Source organism: Nothobranchius furzeri, chromosome 15 (genome assembly GCF_043380555.1).
Source record: "Nothobranchius furzeri strain GRZ-AD chromosome 15, NfurGRZ-RIMD1, whole genome shotgun sequence".
NCBI classification, from domain to species: Eukaryota; Metazoa; Chordata; class Actinopteri; order Cyprinodontiformes; family Nothobranchiidae; genus Nothobranchius; species Nothobranchius furzeri.
In genome coordinates, this window is record NC_091755.1 from 24,373,472 (window position 1) to 24,391,595 (window position 18,124).

Sequence of the window (18,124 nt, forward strand, 5' to 3'; positions counted from 1 at the left end):
CAGTTAAAGAGCGCTGTCTGTGCTCGGAAGCCATGATACCTGAATGAACTAGAGATGTTCTGCTAAGAAGAGTGATCCAGAATACCTTCAATCAGAATCCAGACTAAAGCATTGGGACCAGCGTTTAGAGCCTGGTATTTCCAGGAGTGATCTACTTAAGTTAATTTGTTGTGCCCAAATTTATGCCTAATTTTTTTATATAAACAATTGTTGCACACTTTCTGTAAATCCTAGACTTTGATTCACTTCTCAAATATCACTGTGTGTCTCCTGTATGATATATTTAACAGAATTTTTTTTTATCGGAACAACCAACGGTTCATACAGGAAAATCATGAAGATTAACATGGCTGCCGCAAACTTTCGCATCCCAGCATAGGTTTTATCTGATGGACTCCTTTGATCTCTTGCAGTAGTTTCACCCTGCAGGATGTGAAACTAAAGTCCATGATCATTTTAAGATGGGTAAGTCCTATGGGAACACTTTATTTATCTTTTTTTTTCAAACATTTAAAACCAATTCTACAAAAGCTTGTTGAATCTAAAAATAATTTCAAATGTTTAGGACTTTAACACGTTCAACAAGTTCAGGTCTGAGATGCACTCTGCAAAAGTAAGTTCTAATAAATGTTAATAAGCAGCTTAAAGTCTCCACCAACATGCTCAACAAGAACAACAAACCAGGCAAATAATGAGGTGTTTAATAAATAACAACAACACAACAATGACATCAACATTAAAAGCTTGAAATTCATTTTGTATATGTACACGTACTGTATATACTTTCATATTGACTGTATAGACCATAAATATGACATGCAGTCCTCATAACTTAAAACAACCAGGACTTTTGTGACTGAGGTAGGGTCAGGGGGAAGGGGAATTGAATAAAAGGGTGTGTGTATGTATGTTAATGTGTGTGTTGATTGAATGCTGCGATCAGTGGGAGTGTATGATTTGGAGGTGGAGGAAAGTTACAGTATTGGCAAGAAAGCTGCAGTGGCTGTTTAGTAGAAGTGTCTATGTGTGTTTGAGTGCTTTCATAGTCCAGTGGTTGGGAGTCATCCTCAGTCAGTGTGCCAGTCTTCCTCCCCAAGACTTCCGACTGAGAACACACACACACGCGGCATTGATTCGGATAAAACGCCAGGCTGTCCGTTCCTTGAAGATGGTCAGGGCACTTACAAATATGTGTGTGTTGGTGCAGTAGGAGTTCCAGTGGCGACTGTCAATGCCAAGGCAACCTGAGGTGCTGGATTTTGAGCCTTGTTTTCCGCCCCGTCCTCCAGGCCGGCTCCCATTCGCAGCCCCAGTGCCCCTGTGTGTGGGGGATCGACAGGTGGTCTCATAGAAGAACTGTTTCTTGACCACGTTGTTGATTGTAACGTTGGGGAGCACGGTCACTTCATTCCCAGCTATGTCTGTGGCTCGTGTCAGGTTTCCCACCCAGGTGTTTATGCTGTCACACACTGAGTACTCCCCTCTGTGCATGATGTGTGATCCTGCTCTGCGCCGCACCCTCACCTCCTTGACTCCTTCAATGTCATAGCCCTCTCCTTCCAGGGCATCGTGGGATGGGGGCACCTCACTGAAGACAACACGGGGCGAGGGACGGTATCGTCTCTTAGAGAAGAGCTTGGGGTCTACCACTGGACTTGAAAGGTCGAATGAGGAACCCGCAGCGGAACGCCCAACAACTGGACTCCTGTTCTGTGTGTTTGAAGCTGCTCGATGAGGCCTCTTGGTCCTGTGGTGGGTGGTCCTATGATGCTGCTGCAAAGTGTGGTCCTGAGAAAGGTGGTCCCTGGCTGTTGTCTCCTGCTGTCCTGCTCTGCGATTGGCCGCCCCAGCACTTCGGGCCAACCCACCACCCATGTTCAGTACAGCCTGGACGCCGATCAGGAAGAGCAGGACCAGTGGTGACGACCTCATGGGCACACGTCCTGAGCCAAAATCAGAAAAACATGTCTAGATTAAATGCTTCAATTACTGGAAGTCCTCTCTAGTAACAGTTTGTCTCTGACTCCATAAATAGTCATTTGTTTAATGTTGGCAGCTCTGTCAGTTCAGTTTAAAAGCCAAATAGCTCTTACAAAGGACTCTTTAAAAATAACTTGTTGCAGCACCAGAATCATCCAGGAAGCAGTTGTAAATCTATCAGCAGTCTAGTTAATAGGTGTTTTTTTCCCACAATTTTACTGCTGTAGTCAGAAATATTTGTCCAATTTTACAGCCACGTCAATGCTTTTAGTCCTGCTTTTGTTCCACATGTCGCATGCTCCTCCTGTTGCGATCGTAGGTGTTTATAAGTACCTGTGGAATGTGTCCAGTTGAAGCGGGAGCTCTTGCAGACTCTAGAGCCAGACTTCAACGAATGCCAGGCCCCTCATGGCTGCCATCTGGACCCTCTGAACCACAGTTCTGCAACACACACAAATGTAAAATGAGTACTTGAGCCTGTTTTACCCCCTGTAACATGTGCTGTCAATAACACGTCAGAGTTAAAGTTACGTAAAGTGAGGTTATTCTCCAAAAACCTGTAACAGAATCATTTTTTTAGAAACTTAAAAACGTTGTTTTGATTCTGTGACCTTATGACCTTATCTAATGCAAAGTGCACGCACCGTCGCCGTGTTTAACTCTTCGAGTTCCAGCGGGCCACACATTGTTACGTGAGGAATTTCCCACCTCATTAGATGCTTTGTACTATATTTAATGAACAGCACACTGGGACAGAAAATGTGCCTACAGAGAGTCTGTAGACATCCACAACAAGCATGTGCATGCAGGAATGCATGTGAGGCTGTTTTTAAGTATAGTTTGCATGCTTAGATACTAACCCTAACCCTTGTGTGTATGAATACACGCGCTTCTTCTCCTGCAAACACTCACTGGGTCACCAAGGTGAGCTGAAACTGATCTGTCAGGACTTTTGACTTATCTGCAATCCACATCTTGCAGAAACAGTGTTGGAATACCACAAAGTTTATGGGTGGTGCAAATATTTACTTCTGCATGTGAAATTTTAACTAAACGGAGGACATGTGTGGCCTTCCAGCCAAGTAAAGAAAAATCTTAGAAGTCTTTTGTGATTAATGGTAAACTTTACAAAAGATATTTTAAACGGAATATTCTACAGATCTTAAATCATCTAGAAAGTGCCCGTTAGGGGTCACTGTTGCCTGATTTGCCTGGAACAGAGCATCAGCATGCAGAAACACAGTCAAGCAGCTGAGACGTATCAAAATGTCACTGGGATATCAGCTATGCTTCAAGAGAGAGGTTTAGCTTTTCTTAATTCTTGCTCAGGTATTTTTCCACAGGCTAAGAATGTTCAAGGCTGATTTTCCCCTCTTCTTAGAACCACATTTTCTACAACTAGTAATAAAAAAGCAGCTAAATGTGGAGCTGTTTGCATTTAGGCTTCAATGTAGTTTTGAGTAAAATGAAATTAAGTTGAAAATACAACTTCATAGGATTTTCGCCTTTGTTTCTGGTTTAAAAATGCACTGTTTAGTCAAGCACATGCAAATTCTTATACACTGCTGTAATTTTGTTTAATCAAAAAACATCTCCGAACTTTACCACAAGGTTAGTTTGTGTCTTTGCAACAATCGAGCCATCTCAGAAGACAACTATTGTTTGACAGCTCATATCTTTTGACATCAGTAAACACAATCACATACTCTCAGCTTCACATATACACAGCAGAAGGTGGTCCAAACATGCAGAGGGTTGACTGATCCAGGTTGACGGGTAGCTAGCTGTTTCCATGGCCCAGGTTGAGCCTGGAGGATCCTAATGTTAAAAATATGCAGCTTGTGTTTAATACCATTGGAGCCAGCATAAACACTGCATCCCATGAGCGCTGGGGTCAGAGCGGTTTGGAGGAGCACCTCTAAGTTATGGGATTACTCCAACACTTGCGCACGATCTGTCTGTGTGTCCTAACTGACCCCTTTGCACAAATACTGTACACAGAATAACAAACACAAATATTAACAGAAATGCATCGAGAATGCATAACAAATTTTTTGAGGAATACCAGCTTTAATAAAACATTAAATTCATATGTTGTACATATGTATTTCTGATCATCTGGAATTTTGTGCAATTCAATAAGTTTATCAATATACGAAATTCAAAAGCAATGAAAACAAATCAATGATGTTTCAAAGTGACAATGTGTAGTTTTTGCTATTAATTTGGAAATATTCACCAAAATGTTGTTGAAAATAAATCAAATGAATTAAATTTCTGGTTGGGGTCTGGGGTGGTGGGTCACTTTGCTCTGCATTGGGCGGGGGTGCCTTCTCATCAGTACCCCAGTAAGAACGGGACCAGCTCTGCTGACCGGGGGCATCTGCCGGCTCACTCCCTGTGGCTGCCTGGTGGGGTCTGGGTTCCAGGGCTCTGATGGGTTGAGTGCCCTTTGGTCTCGGGCTTGGCCTGCCATGGAGAGGGCGGCTGTGGGCGGGCCTGGGGGATTGCCGTTTTTGTCTCCTGGGACTCCGGTGCGACTGCTGGTAGTCCTTCACTGGGACCTTTGGAGAGCTTTGCATAAATGACTGTTGCCAAATCTCAATAAACAGACAATGTGAGGAGGAGTGAGCCAGAATTCCTCCAAGACAGATTTGAGAGTCCAATAAAGTCACAGAACACAAGTTGGGTCTAAAACCTTTTGGTTCTACTAGTGCGTATTCACACTGCTACGCAATGTTTCTGCACATCGGCTCACATGTATGGAGGGATGTGTCATTGAGCTGGTGAGCATAGTAGATCATTTCTATTCACTTGCAATTACATTTTCTATGAATAGTCTGACTGGTCTTGAAATGGTGTGAATATTTCCTTTCAAAAGAATTGCTTTTCTCTTCTGACATCCAAGTAATAAAAAAAAAGGTCTGAAACACAAACACGCAAGCAATGCCTTGGAGATTAAGAAAGATGGCAGGAGACCGATGCATGACCAAATAATCACAAAGGAATTCCAAAACCATTACAGCAACAGAAATGAGAAAGACAGCGTGATTCACGTTTGCTGACAGCCAACATGCTGCGCTAATACGCAGCGGTATAAACAAAGCAGTTGGAAAATAATTGTTTTGTGAATCATACCCCATACAGGAGTCTCCGTTGAGGATCTTCATGAGAACTGATTTTGCAAAGCAGCCTCGGGGGATTCGCTGCAAACCAAGGAGTTCCCTTTCTCACAACACGCCAGCTAGTGAGTCAACCACTTTCAGTTGAGTCATTCATCACTTCCAAATGCACCAGTGGCACGAGCATGACACACACCGCACAGCACTACCTGGATAACCCAGAATTTGTTACTTTCTTAACTGAAGATGATGAAAGTTGAGGGAAAAGAAGACATAAGTTATGCAGCTGTGAGGTTGGGACCAAGACAGCCAATCACAAGGCAGCATGAGAGGAAAACAGTTCAGACAGAGACGTATTACATAGCCAAAGGCGTTGGGAGCCCAGCCACACTGTTTCTGGTACTGACTACCTTGTGTTTGTCTGTAGCACACTTGTATTTATCCACCCAGTCAACAACATGATGTACTGATCAGACCCCAGTGCTGCTTGTGGTTTAGGAGCTGCGAGAGCAGTACAGGTGGCCCAGACCATGAAAGGAGAGCATCGCCTTCCATTAGCAGGAGGTTAGTTTACAGTAAGCCAGCGTTTCCTCCTATCTGTGGGCTACATTAGTCATTAGTTACAAGTTCCTGTTAAAAGATGTGCCAGAGCAGCGTATCAGTGGTCCTCTCAAACAAACACACATGTCTCTGTGAGTGATGACAACTGCATCAGATTATGAAGGGGTGAGAAGGAGAGAATGACAGGAGCAGAGGCAGAGAGATGAGGAGAAAAAAAAGACGGCAGAGTGAGAGGGATGCAGAGGAGCATGGAGAAAGGTAAACAGTTTTCTCCTGTCTCTCATCAGCCCTGTGTAGTGCATTTCCTCCTGCTGTCAACCACTGGAAATCATTTTCAAGCCGGATGACCGCCAGGTCAACTTGCTCTCCCTCTCCCCCTCTCCTGACTTTTGGAGAATGTTTCATCTTAAATTAAAAGTTAATTTTCACACTTGACACTCATTTCCTGCTTTCACCCCAACTTGCCTTCCTATTGCTGAAAAAAGCACTCGCACAACTTCCAGTTTTCTTACATCCTCAATGTTTCTTTTGCAATCAAAACTTAAAAAGAATTCTAGTCACAGTTTAGATAGGCCGCCATGCAACACTAATGCAACAGCCAAGATTCGGCCTTGAACAAAGTTTTTGTCACGAGAAATGATATCATGTTATGAGACAATTAGGTGACGCTCATAATTTACTTGTTCTGCTGTCAGAAAACAGAAACACACTCAGACATTGATGAATAGAATGGGAGAGGATCTGATCCATGAATGACTCATCACAGGTAAGATTTATACAGAATAAAAAGCTAGGAATAAAATAAATAAAGTTTTGTAGGCGTTTACTGCAACTTGACTAAAACTATGTCTGAAAAATAAAGCCAAAGTTAAAGTGGCATAACTTGCATTCTGTATAATAATCGTCTCAATGATGCATTTATTCCCACAATGAACTTTGTGCAGAAGTAGTTTTTTTTTACTTTTCTAACCCCCCCCCCCCCCCACACACACACACACAAAAAGAAGTCAACATTGATAGCTGCAAGGTTGAAATGCTTTTAGGAAAGATTTGTCTTCATTTAAACTGTGGTCCATACTAGCATGGATTGAGTATAGCAGTTTTGATAATTCGTAGTCAGATCCAAACCTTACTTAACAAATTTGAGTTAAAAATGCTAAACAACAACATGTCAATGAAAACCAAGAACTGCATGGTGTCTTATAAACACGCCATGGCATTGCGCAAATTTTGTGGCATTCGTTCCGCCTTTCTTGGTGGTAATATTGCGGTAATTGTCTGTCTTGGTGCAACAGAAGGAAGTGTCTTGATGACGTGGGGAGTTACTGCAGAGCTCAGGCTGGCAACTATATTGAAAATGAAAGTAAAACATGGGCTGTAAATTTAGCTTTTTGAACAAAATCAGCTGAAACTCTCCGTTAAAGCTGAAGCTCAGATCACCTGAGATTGCACGAGGACTGTGAAGGACAGACACCTTTAGGAGCACTTGTTGAAAAAAAACATAACGATCGCAGCTTCAATTGCAATAAATGCAAGTTATGTCTAAGACAAACGGAAATCCGTGGCAGTGCAGAGACTGCCCCCATACCTCCTTATGCCGCCATCTTTTATAAAAAGGACATGATTGCGCCACACTACCGCTACGGTCTGACCACTTATGAACAACCTATGGCTCCTTGATGCTGGCATGGCATTCCGTCAAATTGATGGCATTGTTTTGTAAAATCGGCTTAAGTCCAACAGGGAATGTCCGCAGCTTAAAAGTTGTAAATGTGGTATTGTGGCCACAGAGGCTGGTGGGGTTCCGAGTGACATTTCATTCACCTGACAAAGGGTCCTTTTAGCACATAATGGGTCAAGAAAATATGAAAAAGTTGCATAATATGCCTTCAAATATTTGTACTACAGTTCGGGTAACTTTTTGTGACGTCCTAGGCATGTCTAACACAGGTGTAGGAAATCATGTTAAAAACATTGTTGCCCACAGCGAAAAGTCATGTTGAATTGATGTATTTTCCAGGCCAAATTTAGTCTCCTGAAGGTGCAGACTGACACACCAGATGACAGATTTTAGACCTCCTGTGTTGACGTCCCCAGGGCATGCAGCTATGGGCTAATTTTGGTCCAAAGGAGGTCACTGTGGATGTTGTTTCTACGTAAGGGTAGATCTTCTGCCTTCAATGCTCATCTGCTTCTTTACAACATAGAGGAAAAAAATATGGGAATAAATAACATGATTTTCAGTTTGATCTTGAATTTACTGAAAACTGTTAGAAAATGTAGATTTTGTTTCTAATTTTGTTTAGAACCACACACTGTGTCTTTCCAGCATCCTGATGGAAAAGTAGAATATTCACAGTGTGGAGCAGAGGTCACAAACTCATGACCTGGAAGGCTGCCATCCTGCATGTTTTACAAGTGTTTTCCAGCACACCCTAGTGATTTACACTGGATGACCTCCTACCATGCTGACTTCTACAGAAGACTGTTAATCCCCGCTTCATCTAAATCAGGTGTGTTGGAGCAGGGAAACAGTAGGATGGTAGTCCTCAAAGATGGGAGTTGGTGAACCATTATAGAGAGTGAAACATTATCTGGGAGAAAAATTGTCTTAGTATTATTAGAAACACACAGGGTCTGTCAAAAGTCCATGTTCCTCATCAGCTGCCTAAGAGCAGGCACTTTTTTCCAAGTGCTGGACTTTAAGGATGCAGGAAATTAAAATGAAAATAAATAAATAAATAAATAAATGTGTAGATGCAAACAGAGAACAAAGAGCCACAAGTCTCATGCTGCATTCCATTTAGCTCAAAAGACAACACTTGGATCTGGGAATGATGCTAAACCTGACTCAGCTGTGTTCCAGTTGCAAATCAGAAAACCACTATGGTCTGCTGAGTGTTTAGCACAGACTCACTACTAATAGCAACACAAACCAGTAATGTGTTATTCTGCATTTATGCATTCAAAGACAACAGCAACATACCTATAAACACATTGTCAAGCACAATGTGTGTATCTTAAATATTGGGAAACTAACAAGTGGAAATTTAAAGATTATCACTGCAGGCATCACAAAATCTTCTTCACAGGGTCAACAAATTGAATTGGTATTAAGAGAAACGTGTTCCTGCGGTGTCCATGAGGGTTCACGGGGATGGTTAGCGTTCTTCCTACGTTGGTCACAGCGGTGGGTGGGGTTTGAGTGGGTGCGCTTTACCAATTTCCGGGGAGGTTTGTTACCGGAAGACAAGATGAACGGCTCTTTACATGGACTCGGCTCTCATCACTCACTTTAAAAACCTGTTCAAAAGATTTGATTTGTTCGTGAACGTCTCATCACTAGCTGTGATCTGAAGTTGTAGTGCAAGCCACTGCACCATTGTACAGCTCTGGATAGACATTTCTGTGTGAAATTTGCATGAATTCCCATGTTTGCCAGGTGCTCCCGAGTTAAGTGGCCTGCTAGTTGCACAGTGACTCTAAAATTACAGCATGTGTGAGCAAGTGTTGTGGCTCAACAGGTCTTTTAAACAATACCAGCAAAAAGTTTGTTTCTTTGTCGTGATGAACATTACTGATGAAGGTATTTTTTATAAGGATGCACAACCAATATACAACCAATGATATGATATATAATATATCACAAAAAGAATAACAGTCGAACTCTTAGCTCTGCACAGATGTTCTTTAACACTTTTAAGCAGTTTAAAAGCATGAGTGTAAATCTCCGTTCCCATGCCTCTTGTTCTTTAGAGACGTTTGCTGTGAGAACCAAAGCACCTGTTGTAAATCAGAAATAGTTTAAACGTACAACTCTGGCCTCAGGACTTAAGAAGAACCAGACAAACACTGTCAACCTGACAGACACACACACTCAGCCTGCTAAAACACTTTGTTCTCTAGTGGTATGACACATAAAATAAGTTTTACTGCCCATTGTGATACAAGGCCAACTACTATATGTTTGTAAGAATGGAAAAAATCTGTTCTTGAGATCAACTTGTACTTAATGGATGGCAATAAAAAGTGTGTGGTTAAGAACAGATTAAATATATGTAATTAAAAAAAATGTTTTCTATTAAATATCAAAGACAAGCACATTTGTTCAAAGTCTGCTGGCAGACAGACTCAGGAAAACAGGTATGAAGGTTCCTTAAACATGTCTCACAGTTGCCACAATGCTTCTTAAAAAATACATCAACGTCTTGGGCAACAATTTCTAACAAATTCACTTCTAATGAGGCCATAAAACAGACAATGAAAGTGGAGACACTGATTAGGTTTCCAAAGGCGAGCGTTGAGTCGTTTACACAGATGTTTTTTTATCAGATGTAATTTAATAAACACGTGTCTGTTGGGAATGCTGAGAGATTATCAGACCAGCCAGAAAGTGGACAATAACAGAAAAAGACTGGGAAAAGACAACGTCTTCGAAACGCTCTTCTCTGTTTCTGCTTTATTGTGTCTGTCTTTCATTAATCTGTCCTCTCCTCTTTGCTGCTGGAATCTGACCTGCCGCTCACAGTTATGAGCCAGAGGTTACTTCCTGACTTCGTGGCTGTTTCTGTGTCTAACGTCGAACAGATTTTGAAGCCATGCAAGTGCACGAGTGCAGGTGGTGAGCAGCGAGTAGAGTTGGACAGTATTTGTCTTGTCTCTGAGGAAGACTGCAACATATTTAGAGATAAATCCAATGACCCTCTCACTCAAACTTCCATTATGGACTGTGTTTGTTTACATCTGGGACGTAATTTTGGGGGGGGACGGGTGGGACATGTCCCCCCCACTTTTTCAAAAGGCAGTTTTGGTCCCCTGCACTTTTTTCCGTCCAAAAACAATGTTACGCTCCATTAAATGGATTTGGTTGAGCACTAGGACCGAAACGGAAACCGGTTTCCTATTAGACCCGCCCAAAAGCTAATCTATTGGCTCTGCTGATACTTGCTAACGTATTATTGGCTGTTGCTGCTGTCACTCAAGTTGGAAACAGTCAGAACGTGCTCACGTTGTTTTGCTAGTTTGGAGCCGCTAGGGAACACCGGTACTGAGTCACATCGTCAACTAGACGCTGTGTAATATCAGAGCTCAGCTCAGCTTCCATTACATAACATTTGAATAAGTGTTCATTTGTGAGTCTTTGGTAGTTAGGCACAGCCAGGAGGCAGCATGTCAAGAAAACGAAAAGTGGATATAAGAGACTTCTTTCAAAGTCAAAACGTAAGTTGGAACATGTGACACCCCTGCATTAAGCTCAGACTCACCTCCTCCTTCACAAACATACTCAAAACTAACTTTTACAAACTCATCTCCTCCACATAACTGACTCCTCATACACAATTTATTCGTATTATTATAATAATTATTTTTTTATTATTACTATTATCATCATAATTATTATTACTAGTAGTAGTAGGTGTAACTTCAAAACTTTTATCATTTAACTTTATTGTAAACTTATCTATTGCAATGTATATTTTCACATTAAAAAGCTCTGAAAAATGAACAGTATCATCATCGTCAACAGATTTTTTTAAGCTTAATGTCAAAGATGTACACTTTTCATTAGATTTATCTTATTTTTTCCATTTATTTTTTGTGTGTTGAAATGCAACAACTGTTTAAACACTTTTAAGGGAAAAAACATTTTTAATATGTTTTTATACACTCAAATGTTAGGGTGATGATCATGTGTAAAACATTAGTTCAGCATGTCCTCTAACACAGCAAATGAACAAACGGCCAGATCTCAGGAGGGACCGTTTATGTATAAATAATTTTTATACTTTTGACTAGGCCTGGGAAAGTAACAAATTTTGCTGGACGATATTTTGTCCAACAAATTGTTGATGATAAACGATATCATTGTCAACATTATCTAGACCAAAATAACCACTAATATAATGTTAATATATCATAATAATGCAAGTACACCCTTTAAAATGCAACAAATAAACCTTCATTTAACATTGAAATGTCCAGAACCAGAACTTCTAAATGAATAAAAATAACAAACAAAAAATGAATAAAAAAGGAATCTCACTCCCTGTTAGAAAATGTTGCACCAAAAACAATAAAAAAGACCCAAAACAATAAATACAATGGCCTATCCATTGTCAACATCCAAAACTGCACTTCAATAATGATAATAAATAAAAATAATAATAGAGTTGTACATTTTTTAACTTTGATATATATATATATATATATATATATATATATATATATATATATTGAGGATGGAAAAATTATTGAGATGGGCACGTGCCGTGTCAAGGGGTCTTTACATAACACCCCCCACCCCAAATCCGCACAAGCCTGCTGTGTCCCCCCCACTTCTGAAATAAAAATTTCGTCCCTGGTTTACATTAGAGGGTTTGGGGCCAAAACACTTTTCTGATGATTTGTTTGTGCACATATTTATGTTTCTGGCTGTCTGATAAATCTTCAAATATTTTTTTTATAAGACAAGTGTGTGTGTGTGTGTGTGTGTGTGCGTGCATTCTGTCTATTGCAGAAAAGCAGTTGGTTTATCTCTACATGTACATTTGATTGAACAATTAGTAATCTGTTTCAAACCAAGTCCACTTGATTTTCATTACATTTGCTTAAATATTAATAATAATAATTACGATATTAATAGTTAGGATTTATACAGCACTTTTCTAGGCTTTCAAAGTGCTTTCCATTGTTCACGCACTCTCACATTCTCACTCTGCTGATGCTGATGCCTTTGGCAATAAGAAGGTTAGGATGGATGTTGTTGCTCAGCTGAACTTCAGGGGAATAAAGACAAAAATCCATGTTAGAAATCTTGGTGTTATTACTGACTCTTACCTGGACTTCTCTGGACATATTAAGGCTATAACTAAATCAGCATTTTATCACCATAAAATATCAAGTTTCAGAGGTCTCACTTCCAGACCAGACTTAGAGAAACGTATTCATGCTTTTATTTCTAGTCGGCTGGACTACTGCAATGGTCTCCTAACTGGCCTTCCCAAAAAGCTGTGAATCAACTGCAGCTGTTGCTAGATTCTTAACAAGAACAATGAGGATGGAGCACATCACTCCTGTTCTTAGATCTCTACACTGGTTACCAGTAAACTACAGAATAGATTTCAAAGTGCTCCTAGTTTATAAATCCCTCAACGGCATGGGACCAAAATACATGTCCGATCTCATTCCTGTATTTACACCCAACAGGGCTCTGAGATCCCTTGGAAACAATCAGCTGGTAGAACCGCGGGTCAAAACAAAACATGGTGTAGATGAATTTAGTTACTATGCTGCTCTCATATGGAATCAGCTTCCCCATGACCTCAGATCTGCCCCAACTCGAGTGTTGTTGAAATCAAAACCCTAATATACTCATCAGCCTTTGAATGAATGGTTTCTTATGCTGCTTCCTCTCCACTGTAATCTGTGATGTAATTGCTCAACCTTAATTCTGTCTTTTCCTTTTAGCTCAAAATTATAATTTTATCTGTGTATGTTTTTAATTTGTGTTCTCCTGTTTGTTGTTGGGCCATTTAATGCTAATTGCAAAGCCCAAAGAATTGCCCCTGTGTTTTAAATGTGTTATATAAATAAAGCAGCCTTGCCTTCAGTATAAATTATTGCCCTGTCAGTCGATTTTTGTGGGAAATAAGCCCTCGTGCTCCTGTTTCAGGCACTAGCAATCAGACAGAGCAGAGGGGAGCAGAAGACGGCAGGTTTTAGAGTCTGATATCCGGACACCTCGCCTCTAATTGGCTAACAGTGTAGGGTTTGGTAAATAGGCTTTAAGAGCTCAATATATATTACCTCTACCTATGACCAATAAGCTGTGATACTCTATCTAAATATAGAATATCAACCCTGCTTGGTCTTTACTGTGTTAATCAGAAGATTCTAGGATTCTTTATTTATTAGGGGATTGTATACACTTCGTTTTGATTCAGAAAACAGTCAGGCTTATAAAAGTAAGACTTATTTTACCAACAATTAAAAAATGACAATTTAACTAAGCATTTACTGTGATGGATGGAAATAAATGTGATGTAGGAAACCTGTGTGTGAATGCGATGTTAGTCAGAACTTCCGTATCTAGGAGAGCTGAGTTCTGGATGTAAAAGAATTTGGGTTGCGTTAAGCTAGGAAGTTGATTACTATCAAAAGCACATCAGACGCTATCTGTGTGTCTACTTCACCCATTTTCGGAGACCCCCTTAATGGATCCGAAGGTCAGAGAGGTCAGATGACTTCTGGCACCGAAGGTCCAGTAGATTGACCACAGCACCGACTTCTCCAGTCCAGAGATGTCTCGGGTCACGACAGGTGGATGGAACCGTGCGTCTGGGACTCTGAAGGAGTCTAAACAATATCAGCTTGTTCTGCAGGAACTGTTGCGGTATCAGCTTTAAAGGTGCAAAAAGGTTTTGACGACGTGTCAAACGCTTTGATGGTTAAAGAGGGTTTTGCATCAGGTGGACGATCTGAAGCTTTCTCTAGAACTAAAAACTCACCAGAGTGATGCAGTTTTAATGTTCTCATGTTATGATTTGTGTAGCCAACCAGAGGTTGACAAGTTGAGGAATGTTAACAAGACAACTCAGAAACACGCCTTCTTTGATACCGGATGGTCTGATCTGGGTAAAGGACTATTTATGTGTCATGGGTTTAACATAACCTTACTTTGTCCTTGTTTGTTTGTTTGTTTATTAAAATCCCCATTAGCCACTGTTAAAACAGTTGCTATTCTTCCTGGGGTCATAACATCATCCAAAAAAATACATTATTCATGCATCAATACTGGGCTCACAAACAAACAATCCATTTCTACGGTGGCCCTGAAGTGCAAACCACAAAAACAAATCACTTAACGCAACAACAAATTGAAACACGCAACAACAAATCACTTAATGCAAAAACAAATCACAAAACGCACAACAAATTGAAAAGTGCAAAAACAAATTCACTAAATGCATCAAAAAATCACTACGTGCAAAAACAAATCACTAAATGCACAACAAATTGAAAAGCGCAACAACAAATTCACTAACACAAAAACAGATCAGTAAACGCACAACTAACTGAAAAGCACAACAACAAATTGAAAAGCCTAACAACAAATCACTAAACGCACAACACATTGAAAAGCGCAACAACAAATTCACTAAATGCAACAAAAAAAAATCAGTAAGCGCAAAAACAAATCACTAAATGCACAACAAATTGAAAAGCGCAACAACAAATTCACTGAACACAAAAACAAATCACTAAACGCACAACAAATTGAAAAGCACAACAACAAATTGAAAAGCCTAACAACAAATCACTAAACGCACAACAAATTGAAAAGCGCAACAGCAAATTCACTAAATGCATCAAAAAATCACTACGTGCAAAAACAAATCACTAAACGCACAACAAATTGAAAAGCGCAACAACAAATTCACTAAATGCATCAAAAAATCACTACGTGCAAAAACAAATCACTAAATGCACAACAAATTGAAAAGCGCAACAACAAATTCACTAACACAAAAACAGATCAGTAAACGCACAACTAACTGAAAAGCACAACAACAAATTGAAAAGCCTAACAACAAATCACTAAACGCACAACACATTGAAAAGCGCAACAACAAATTCACTAAATGCAACAAAAAAAATCAGTAAGTGCAAAAACAAATCACTAAATGCACAACAAATTGAAAAGCGCAACAACAAATTCACTGAACACAAAAACAAATCACTAAACGCACAACAAATTGAAAAGCACAACAACAAATTGAAAAGCCTAACAACAAATCACTAAACGCACAACAAATTGAAAAGCGCAACAGCAAATTCACTAAATGCATCAAAAAATCACTACGTGCAAAAACAAATCACTAAACGCACAACAAATTGAAAAGCGCAACAACAAATTCACTAAACACAAAAACAGATCAGTAAACGCACAACAAATTGAAAAGCGCAACAACAAATTTACTAAACACAAAAACAAATCACTAAACGCACAACAAATTGAAAAGCACAACAACAAATTGAAAAGCCTAACAACAAATCACTAAACGCACAACAAATTGAAAAGCGCAACAACAAATTCACTAAACGCAAAACCAAATTGAAAACCACAAAAACAAAAAATACACCGGAAAAGGTAGGTACTTAACGCAAAAACATATTCACTTAACGCAAAAACAAATTCACTAAACGCAAAAACAAATCACAAAGCGCAAAAACAAATCCCAAAGCGCAACAACGAATTCACTAAACGCAAAAACAAGTCACAAAATGCGCAACAAATTGAAAAGTGCAAAAACAAAAAACAAACCGGAAGAGGTAGGTACCAATGGTGCAACAACAGGCATCACTGATTGGATGATGGATCTGTTAGCCTTTTGAACCGGAAGTTGTTCTGCGTAATGCATTTTTACAAACTTGAACATTACCAGTGATCCACATGTTGCGAATCCATGGGAAGGATGCTTGTAAGAGTGCATTTTGAGGTCGATGACCTCACAGCGCAGCGACGAGTACTGTCAGAATTCCAAGAATACTCATTCTTGTGTCCTCAAACGCGTCCTCGCTCCGCCCACATTTCGAGGATGGGTCTGTTGTATCTTCACAGAACAAGGCTATCCCAGCATGCTTTGCGCACCGGCTGTGGATTTTCAACAGGAAGAGAAAATGGGGAGAGCTAAGAAGTTTTAAACGTAAGTTTGTTAAAAACTAGCTGTAGAAACCTAAAAAGCTTAAAGCGGTTCAGTTTATAGACATTTTTTTGTTTTTATATTTGTTTTTAAAATTACATTTTAGGCAGAAATCACCCAGAACGAGTTTGTTTCGCAGGTCCCAGTTATTCCCGTGTGTGTGTGTGTGTGTGTGTGGGTGGCGAATTAAACTTGTCATTTGTTTTAAGGACAACGGAGCAAAGAAGCGTTTTTATTAAGCTTAGAGGTGAAGAGTGAAGCTGTTTACGCACACAGAAGTTCTTTTGTGAAAAGTAGTTTTACATTAAGGGATTTACACAGCTGACACGTTTTAATGAAGTGAAAAGTGTTTGTGTGAAGAATAAAAGTTTTATCTTCTCATGTGGATAAATGTAAAAATGTGTTCATTGCCTTTTTGTTACCTGTGGTCTCTGATTTTCTCTGTAGGACTGCAGGTGTCCAGAGTCAGGAGAGGCTTTACCCAAGGGCGTCAGTTTGTTTTCAGAATTGCTGGGGACACTAACCATACACTTGAGTGGGGTTTAAAAATTGCTGGGGACAATATAGGCTAGCACAGGGGTCGGCACCCCGCGGCTCTGGAGCCGCATGCGGCTCCTCCATCCATCATGCGGCTCTCTGTGCTTGTAAAATAATGAATGGATATTTAAATAAAATGCTTTATATTTTACTGCATTAATTTTACATCTGTATGCCAATTCTAAATGTAAAGATTGTCTGCGTAAACCTGAACAGGTCCAACCCGGTCTTACTGTGAGACCGGGTTGACGCGTCACGCTTGTGCGTAATCATAGGCGCTTCTGAGCTGCTTTCTGACCTCCCCCACCTACAAAGTTTAATTACAACAATCAAACGTGACAGAGCCTGGATTTGTATTCTGAACAGTCTAAACATGTTTTAAAAAGAATCGCGTGACAAAAGTGGCACCTGCTCAGTAAAACCACCAACAGGGTGAAAAATATCAAAATATTGTCGGCAGAGACAGGCTACAACTTCTGGATCCACTTTATATAAATCGTTTTATTGATTATCTTCTTACGAAAGATAACTTTGACGTACACGAGCGACCAGGCGCGTTGCAAGCTTTTCAAAAGTGTTGGGGATGTTGTCTGTGCCTAAAATACGTTCATGTTATTCATCTTGTTAGTTTAATTTCCATAATAGCGGAGCAGGTGCGAATTTTAGACGCGTCACGCATGTCTCCGTTTTAAACATGTTTAAACTGTTCAGAATACAAATCCAGACTCTGTCTCGTTATATTGGTATAACTAAAGTTTGTACTGAATGAAACTTTACATTAAACCATGTTGAAAAGAAAAGGATCCGATTAAATCGTTTCCTCCTCATTTACAGTCACGACGTACAGCGCAGTGCGCGTGGCTCTGGGGTTAATCAAGTTTAATTGTTTCTCTTTGCAACAATCTTCACAGGAAGGCAAAAGAGTTAAATGACAAGTTACAGATATTTCCATTTGACTGTTTATTTTGATGGATAAACTCAAGGATGTTCGTTCATTTCCTCCCACTGAAGCGGTCTGGAAACCCGGTCTCTCTGAGGAATGTGTCACTTGGAAAAATGTTATTTTTATGAAATTATGAAAGTTTGGCTGAACAGCGCTTGTTCCCGTCTCCAATATGGAGACGCATGACACATCCAGTCTGAGGCAGCTCAGAAAGCACCTGTAGAGACATTTGATTACGCACAAAGTTTATGTGGAGCAGAAGCGGTCGGGCCACGGCA

At 40.1% G+C, this 18,124-nt stretch overlaps 1 protein-coding gene across 2 annotated transcripts in view; it reads right to left on the reverse strand.

Moving 5' to 3' along the window:
- Positions 1–684: 684 nt before the first annotated feature.
- Positions 685–18,124, reverse strand: part of ngfa (nerve growth factor a (beta polypeptide)) — a 46,945-nt gene continuing 29,505 nt past the window's right edge. For both annotated transcript variants that reach the window (XM_015967986.3, XM_054745969.2), the window contains 2 exons: positions 2,314–2,421; positions 685–1,943 (listed from right to left, as the gene is read on the reverse strand). In XM_015967986.3, coding sequence (XP_015823472.1) covers positions 1,072–1,932 — 861 coding nt within the window. In that variant the 5' untranslated portion in view covers positions 1,933–1,943; positions 2,314–2,421 and the 3' untranslated portion in view covers positions 685–1,071. The remainder of the gene's footprint in view (positions 1,944–2,313; positions 2,422–18,124) is intronic.